General features: G+C 39.8%; 1 protein-coding gene across 1 annotated transcript; it reads left to right on the plus strand.

The window, feature by feature from the left end:
* The first annotated feature begins 2,546 nt into the window (after positions 1-2,546).
* On the plus strand, positions 2,547-5,789 carry LOC148030897 (pyrophosphate-energized vacuolar membrane proton pump 1-like). The gene is made up of 5 exons (XM_087685507.1): positions 2,547-2,610; positions 2,675-3,033; positions 3,263-3,313; positions 3,440-3,526; positions 4,500-5,789. The coding sequence occupies exons 1-5, from the start codon at positions 2,547-2,549 to the stop codon at positions 5,787-5,789; spliced, it is 1,851 nt and encodes a 616-aa protein (XP_087541633.1).
* The last annotated feature ends 2,947 nt before the right edge of the window (positions 5,790-8,736 follow it).

Genomic DNA, 8,736 nt, shown 5'->3' on the forward strand with positions numbered 1-8,736 from the left:
ACGCCACTACTAACGCCCTAAACAGTAGGCATGTGGGTGTCAGTATAGCATGTCTGCCTATATATATTTACATACACATATGTATGTATGTAGAGAGAGAGAGAGAGAGAGAGTGAGTGAGAGAGTGTGTGTGTGTGTGTGTGTGTGTGTGCGTGTGTGTGTGTGTGTCTAAAAATCTCGTAAGTTTGAATAATCTATACTATGGATACTGACACTAATAACTAATATTGCATTTGCTCTCTAGATTAATAAGAAAGACGGATGATGTTATACTTTAGGATTTTTCACGCTGTGTTTGCGTAGGGGCATCACAACATAAGAGAGAAAAGAAAGAAAAGGATGGAGAGAACAACAAAAGAAAAAAGGAAGAGAAGTTGTAGCATAGCAACTTTGCTTCCCTTACAATGTCCTTCATGGCAATGTCATGCAATAGTGGAAGCTATCGCAAAGTGGCCTAGCATTCCTTTCGTGCAAAGAATGCAAGGAATGCTATTAAGTCAATTAATCATTAAAGAAAAGTTGATCCATTGGGCAATCTTCTAAATAGTTTCCATAGCTCCTCAAGCAAGGTGTAAGAAGAAGAAAGGTTCAGTATCTATTCTTTTAGGCAAACATTGATTTGATTACACTTGCATTCTCTATAAATCTAGTGGGTGTTATATGTGTATCATTGTCTTTGGTTACATGGCATGTTTCTATCATTCTCTTTGGTTACATAGTGCATTTCTATCATTGTCTTTTCTTACATAATGCATTTTGAGTTTTTCATTTTCATGAAAGCCGATGCCCCTCTTGGAGTTAAATTACTTATATGGTCCTACCTAGCAAATTGCTAGAGATATCAACCTAACATACACCTATCAAATTGCTAGATGTCTCAACCTAACATGCCTTTTGAGATAGTACAATAGGTAATTTCCTTGTTGGATGAATCAACGCCACCATGAATTACAATGGAAAAGACCCATCTAAAAGAGAAAAAGACATTCAATGTAAATGTCATCATAAAATGTTGAGAATACATTTGTTATAATACACACACAGTTAGACACAAGGCAAGCAATAGGATCTATGGGTATGGTTTACCAAGATGCTCACATGTAGATGCAAAGCACAATTTTTGAATGTCAACATGCACACATTCGATTCTCAAGAGCAAGAACACAATACATGGTACAATTGAAATGGTGCATACGTCATAAGTGTAGTGTAATGTATGTTGATATTGGGAGCAAGCTCAAAGGTTCCATCATCATTGAAATTGGCATATTGGTTGATCCTTGTCACAAGTCCACAAGTCCAATAAATAGGGCGTCTAATAAGGTAATGTAGAGTGAGTGAGTGGCACATTGATCAACCAATATTGGGGCTGGCCGATGGCCAGTGCAAGAAACCGCCATCTAATGCCTCCAACAATGACGTCGAGAACTCTGTGCACGTAGGAGAAGGCAACACTCTCTCCAATCGATCTCTATAACACCAAGAGACTCAACAGAAGATCGTTGAATCATCATATAGCGCCAAGATTAGTCAAAGAAGAAGATAAAGAAGAAATCGTTGCCCCGAGCTCAGATATGCTATATTCCGTGCAGACACCATCTGTGAAAGCACGAGTATAAGTAGGAGGCTGGGGATTCAGGGCTCTTTGGAGGGATTTCAGGGATGATCAGGCGGTTGCATGCCATGCCATCTTCATGGATGGCCACAGGTCCTCGTTCACGTACGAAGCCCTAACGGCCTGCAGCGCACAGAACCAGACCCTCACCTGCAGACTTGGGAACAAACCCCTAGCCTGCTTACCGGACGAAGGCCAAACGACCAATGCATAGGAAGCAACCCAGCTAGTTTCCACACACATTGTGCAGGATGAATCTCAGGAGAGTCAGAACAATAGCATGCTCCTGTTCAATGTCCCTGGAAGCACAGACTTTCCCTCTCATCCCCATCGAATAGAGCCCCCTGTTCAAAATCATGTAACTCCACCTAATTTGGAGCCCCCTCAGAGCCATCATCAGCATCAGTATGCCAGGATATTGGATACATGATTTGGTCAATTGGGTCCGTGGCTCCCAGCCGAGCTCTTGGCACTTTGGTCTCCAGCTCTAGTCGAATGATCCCCATATATCCACCACAGGACCTAGATCCAGCAGGTTCTAATTTGTGTACTGATCAGAATACTACGAATTGGAATCAGATTCTGGATGACTTTGAGGATGATCAGTGCCAGATGCACATTGACCACATGAACATCGCAAGTCACGATGATGCTGCAGTACCGTCGTCGTCGATGTCTGTTAATTATCAGCCATGGGATCACATTCTGGACGACTTCGAGGAGTACGAGCAACAACAACAGCTATTGCTGTGCATGACTTATGAACAGGATCAGGTGTCCGTGCAGAATACCTTGCAGACAAGCAAATATAATATTGATCTGAAATTTATACACGGCATGACTCTGCCATTAATGGATAATGCACAGATGAATGCAAGTACCGATGTTCCTCAAGGGTACTGGGGCTAGATTCTGGACAAATTCGACAAATATGAGCACCACAGCAGGTGCTGGACGCACAAACCAAGAACGGTATATGTACAGAACATTCGCCGGTGAGTAGAGTCAATCCACTGCTAGCTGATGATTATCTGCAATATAATATGGTTATGAATGTAGGTGGTACATGCATGAGTACCCATTGTCCCTCTCAGTTTGCAAAAATTGGTAGCAGAAATATATTCCCCTGGTGCCATGCAGAGCAACAAGAACCACTGTTTGAATTAATAGCAGAAAAACCCACTGGCACCACGGACACAGGTGATCGACATGATGACAGTATGTCTGTAGTGCAGACATTGAAAACCGATAAGGATGATCAATTCCAACTGATGCATGACTGCATGCATACATGCCACGGTATTGATGAAGCAAGCATACTGTCCTCGATGTCAGTTCCACAGTCCTGGGATCAATTTCTTGATGACTTTGAGGAGTATGATTGGCAGCAGCAGCTATGTAACATGAATCATGATCAGGTGAGCGTGCTGCAGATAGCCCCCTTGCTCGTTTGATAGCCAGTGTGGTGGAAACTCCACATGCCTGCCTGACTCTACAACTGGCCTCACCAAGGTCTATTTGTGCAACAAGGGCTACCTCTGGGAATCGAGCACATGCATATGCCTCGAAGGTACTGTGCTTGTTTGCTGTTTTGGTAACTTTTTACTATTTACCTTCATGTTAATTGTGTCACCAATAACCAAATAGGTATTTGCATTTCCAAAACCTCATGGAGGTAAAATTATTGCTGCTGGAGAGGTATATATCATCTTCAAAATGACTGCGATTTTAGTCATCCACCAACAGTTAGTTGAAAAGTTATGTACAGAGCCATAGGGTTGGAGGTTTCCTGGCACTAAGCTGGGTGGTTTTTTGTTGTTTTAGTCTCGGCATCAGCCAGCTGCTGTTATTTGGGATGTGACAAATGGGTCTTGCCTAGCTGAGCTGAAATTGCACAAATATGGAGTTCCTGTTATGACAAATGGGTCTTGCCTAGCTGAGCTGAAATTGCTAGTGTTATCAAGTATGGCAGTGTCTTGTTCCTTGGAATCATAATGCCAAATGTGGTGGAAGCTTCTCAACTTACTAACTTACCTATATCCATCATAGTGGCTCTGTTGACAGTTGTCAGTTTTTTTTAGCAAGGCCCTTGATTCTGAAAATCATTTGGCCCATGTTACTTGCCATGTGAGCTATGTTTGCATGCTTGGAAAAGGTCTAGAGTCGTAGCTAGCAATCAGAATATTGGTAGCTACTTGTGGAGAGAGCTTGTTATAACAGTCAGGATTTTTTAGAGCTGCTTAGAAGAAGCGACTGTGGGCTACAGGAATAGAGAGATCATGAAGAATTCGGTCACTTCAGGCGATAATCATGGCGATTTCGGTCAAGATATCCTGAACAACAACAACCTCCTCGAATTTGTGTGGTGAAGGGGGTTGAGGCCCAATGTCAAGATGTTACTTATTTGCTGATATTGCAAATTTTCTTGCTCAACGTTGGGTTGATGCCATCTCATCTTCTGATTCAGTAGTGGTGGCGGTATATTTGGGTGAAAGTGAACATCTCCCAAGATTGTCTGCAAGATCTGGGAATGCTAGTCCAGAGAATCTGCAGCAGGGCTGATTACATCTGGGTTTGTCATGGTAAACGACAACCTGGGTGAAAGTGAACATCTCCCAAGATTGTCTGCAAGATCTGGGAATGCTAGTCCAGAGAATCTGCAGCAGGGTTGTTTACATCTGGGTTTGTCATGGTAGATGACAACCTTCGCATGAGAATGTTGAGGTTTTAAATTTCATGTTGAACATGGTTCCAGAAAGCTGATATTGCCATGCTTCATGATGATCGTCCTCGTTCATTATTATGATCATCCTCGTTCGTTATTCCATAGATGAGCGTCTATATTCCAGCTGATGATACATTGTTTCGGTTATATTCTTTCCAGCTGATGAGGGTCTATATTCTCGTGCGAAGGTTCAGTACTAAGCCCCAGCCTTGCAAATACGATCCAAAGCAGGAATGTGCCCTAGCTCTCTTTACAGCAATTTTCACTACAGTTGCATTTATATTGGGAGCTTTGACGTCCATAATGTCAGGATTTTTGGGCATGATGATCGCAACATATGCAAATGCTCGCACAACTTTGGAAGCCAGAAAAGGGATAGGCAAAGTATTCAAAATCTCCTTCCAATCAAGTTCAGTGATGGGTTTCTTACTTGGTGCTAATGGCCTCATAGTTTTATACATCACTATAAAACTGTTCCAGCTTTATTGCAAGGATGATTGGGAGGGCCTTTTTGAGGCCATCACTGGCTATGGGCTTGGATGCTCATTCGTGGCTCTATTTGAAAGGGTTGGAGGTGGAATCTATACCAAAACTATGGATGTTGGAGTAGATCTTGTTGGAAAAGTAGAAAGGAATATCCCAGAGGACGATCCGCGAAATCCAGCGATCATTGCTAACAATGTGGGTGATAATGTGGGAGATATTGTTGGAATGGGTTCAGATTTGTTTGGCTCCTTTGTTGAATCTTCTTGCACAGCTCTTGTTGTGGCTTCCATGTCATCATTTGGCACAAATCATGACTTCACTGCTATGTGCTTCCCTCTACTCATTAGCTCTATGGGCATTGTGGCATGCCTCATCACAACCTTGTTCGCAACTGATGTGTTCGAGATCTCAAATCTAAGGGATATTGAATCTACACTGAAGAGACAGTTGCTGATATCCACCATCTTAATGACATTCGGTGCAGCTTTTGTTTGTTTGTTGGCACTACCATCCACGTTTTACATATATGATCCTAACGGTGGTGCAAAGATGGTTCAAAACTGGAAACTATTTTTTTGTGTTAGAGTAGGGCTTTGGGTAGGGTTGGTAATTGGCTACGTTACAGAGTATTTCACCAGTAATACATACAGACCAGTCCAGGATGTTGCTGATTCTTGCAGGACAGGAGCTGCTACTACCAATGTCATATTTGGTTTGGCACTTGGCTACAAGTCTGTAATTGTTCCAATATTTGCTATTGTTGTTGCCATCTATGTCAGCCATACCCTAGCAGCCATGTACGGGATCATAGTTGCAGCTCTTAGAATTCTTTGTACCATTGCCGCCTGTCTAGCCATAGATGTATATGGTCCCATAAGTGATAATGCTGGTATCGCAACTGGTCTCTGGATGACCATGATACTTCTTACACATCTCTCCACAAGAAGCGCAGCCGCAGTATAGACTATGAGGCCGCGAAGGCTTTCAAGATGGACAGATTCCTCAACCATAGGACTTCTTCAAAGTCCAGCTTGCAGAATCAACAGCCCCCAGTTGAGAGCACTTTGGGGGAGCGCTTTCTCAGATTAGAAGAGATGAAATTGCAGATGCAGAGAGTCTGAGCGATTTCGTGATGATCTGGAGGCCAGGCGTACAAAGATGTTCCTAGAGTCCCAGAAGCAGATTGCTGAGATGTTTGCTTGGGCTCTGAGCAGTAGTAAGAAAACTGATGAGCTCTTGATGATGATTGTCAGTATTTTGTTTATCATTTGATTATTCTAAATGTTTCTTTCTTCCAGCTGATTTTTGGCTCTTCATGCTACGTTTCATATCATTTCATCTATATTATAGCTAATGCGTTGAAATTATTCCACGCTTTGTTTATAAGAAATGTTTCGAGCTGATGGGATGATATTTCATTTCATTCTTATTCCAGCTGTTGATATGTTTCAGCTGATATTTCATTATTATTCCAGCCGTTGAGTTGTTCTAGTTGATGTTTCATTGTTTCCAGTTGTTGTTTGTCTATTTTCAGTTGATTCGTCTGTTCAAGCTTATGTTTATTCTACTTGATGTTTTATCTATTCTAGCTAAGGAGCTGATGTTGCAGCTAATGTGTGCTCACTTGATGCACTTCTGGGATTCCACTTCCGGTGTCTCGTGTCTCTCTTCTCTTCTCTCTTCCTCCGTTCCTCGTCTCCCTTGCGCGCTGTTCAACAGGAAGTCTGTAAGATGCTTCAAACCAGAAGGAGAAGTTGGTGAGCCCATAAAAGTATGAACAATGAATTCCTTGTTTTCACCTGCTCAATTTACTATCAGATGGTGTAAAGAACAGGGCAAAAAAGGTATGTGTGTTTTGATGTTTTGATGTTTTACAAATGCGTGTTTTGATGTTTTACAAATGTCTCTTATGTTTCTAAACTTTGGTTTATTATGTGTACATAAAGGTAACAAAATCACAAATGATGGCACAAGGAATAATGGAACAATGAAAGCTAAGGTCATTGGCCCTAATGTCTCTTCAAATCACGATTCAGGTATATGTCTTTATTTCTACTAAACTTTGAAAATTAAAATTTGTACATATTTTACATCTTGCTTTATTAGGTGATTCATTTTGAGATTAACTAGCTTTAATTAATCTCTTTGTCTAATTTAAAATATTCATAGTTATTTATATTTTTAAACTTTGAGTAATTGTGTGTATATATATAAATATAGATTAAAGAACAACAAAAGGTGGGAAAAGAGGTAATGTAAGAAAGGGAGATCAGGAGGTTACTTGCAATAATGTTTCTTCAAGTCAAGATGCAAGTACCAACTTTAAGGATCAAAAACTTGTACAAATTTGGTGACCCAATTTGATACAAAATATCTAATTACTTTCTTTTGTGTTATTGAAATTTTTCATAATCTTGTATTATCGTGAACTTTGGTTAACTCTATGTATATATAGGTAAACAAGTTACTAAAGATGACACGAGACAATGCAAGAAAGGAAGACATTGAGATTGCTTGCCTTAACACTTCTTTAAGCCAAGAATCAAGTATTACCAGCTTTCTTATGTTGATAATGAGTCATTTTTTGAAATGGTTATACTAACTAATGATATTTGATCACTTGAGTATCAATAGGAGTGATACGCATGCCATCATATGATGATATCTATCGGCCACCCATGTTGAAATTTAGAGAAGAGGGTAGACAAACATTTATTACTTTGCAACATATTGGAGATTTAAGGGATAAAACAATCAAGACACACATGTTGCTTAACTAGTTTTTAGTTCTATGCTCCTTTAAAATTATTTTCATTTTTCTTTTGGTTGCTAGAAGTAGATGTTGATGTTTTAATTTGTTTAATCTATTTTGATCATTAGATGTATGTTATTGATCCTTACTTGGAAATGATGACATTCTCTATATAATTTTCTAGTTAAAAATTTATTGTGCAATTTCTTGTTTGATTTTAGGATGTCTAAGAGGAAGGGAAAAGTAGATAAAGTGATAAGGAAAAAAGAGAATTTCCATGGAATTCCCTAGTTGAAAGTACATATAAGTAGGGAATGTAAAAAATAGGAAAAATGAGAGATTTCCTAGTGAGAGTACCTAGGGAATCACCTCTAGAAAATTTTTCCTATATATGAAATATTTTCTATATAGGAATTATTCCCTACATAGAAAATTTTGTATTTTCCTATGTAGGAAATATTTCCTATATAGGAAAGGTCTTATGTGATTCCCTACTTGTTCTCACTAGGAAATGTCCCATTTTCCCTAGTTTTTACTTTCCCCACTTATATGTATTTTCAACTAGGGAATTCCATGGGGAATTCTCTTTTTTTCCTATATGGAGATCGATTGAAAGTTCCTTGTGAATGTCTTTAGGTGAGATACATGACACCCATCATATAATGGCATGGATGCTTTCTCTCTAAGCGGATCAGGTATCTTGACATCCATGGGTATTAATGCATCGATCATTGCCTCCATCTCAGGCTCCAAGATTGTAGGAAAGTTTGAAAGGCTACATGTCTCCTCTGGTATTGATGGTATAGATTGGGTAGTCCCTTCCAAGTGGTGGATTAGCTAAGGCATTCCATCCATTGCACGCCCATGAGCTCTTCACTAGCTGCAAAAGGTGTACTCCTCCTTGGGATGAGATGTCACCTCCCTGTAAAAAATTTATAGCCACATCTAATGTTTTTATATATGATATTCAACTAGTTTACGAATACAATGCATCATTGATATACACTTTTCTTATTGTTTTCTCAAAATTTGAGATCACCTGATCAATGATCTCTGATTGAAACTCGTTGAAGCGTCATACATATTCTATTGACAATCGATGTTTTCATCTAATTGCCAACTTACATTGAGAGCAAGGACATGGGACACGCTGATTAA

This window comes from Lygodium microphyllum, chromosome 9 (genome assembly GCF_053477565.2).
Source record: "Lygodium microphyllum isolate KBCC chromosome 9, Lygodium_microphyllum_v1.1.10, whole genome shotgun sequence".
In the NCBI taxonomy this organism is placed as follows: domain Eukaryota; kingdom Viridiplantae; phylum Streptophyta; class Polypodiopsida; order Schizaeales; family Lygodiaceae; genus Lygodium; species Lygodium microphyllum.

Coding starts and splice junctions, on each gene's coding strand:
- LOC148030897 (XM_087685507.1), top strand. CDS start 2,547: ATGAGCACCACAGCAGGTGCTGGACGCACAAACCAAGAACGGTATATG. Junction 2,611..2,674: donor TATGTACAGAACATTCGCCG/GTGAGTAGAGTC, acceptor TTATGAATGTAG/GTGGTACATGCATGAGTACC. Junction 3,314..3,439: donor AAATTATTGCTGCTGGAGAG/GTATATATCATC, acceptor TTGTTGTTTTAG/TCTCGGCATCAGCCAGCTGC.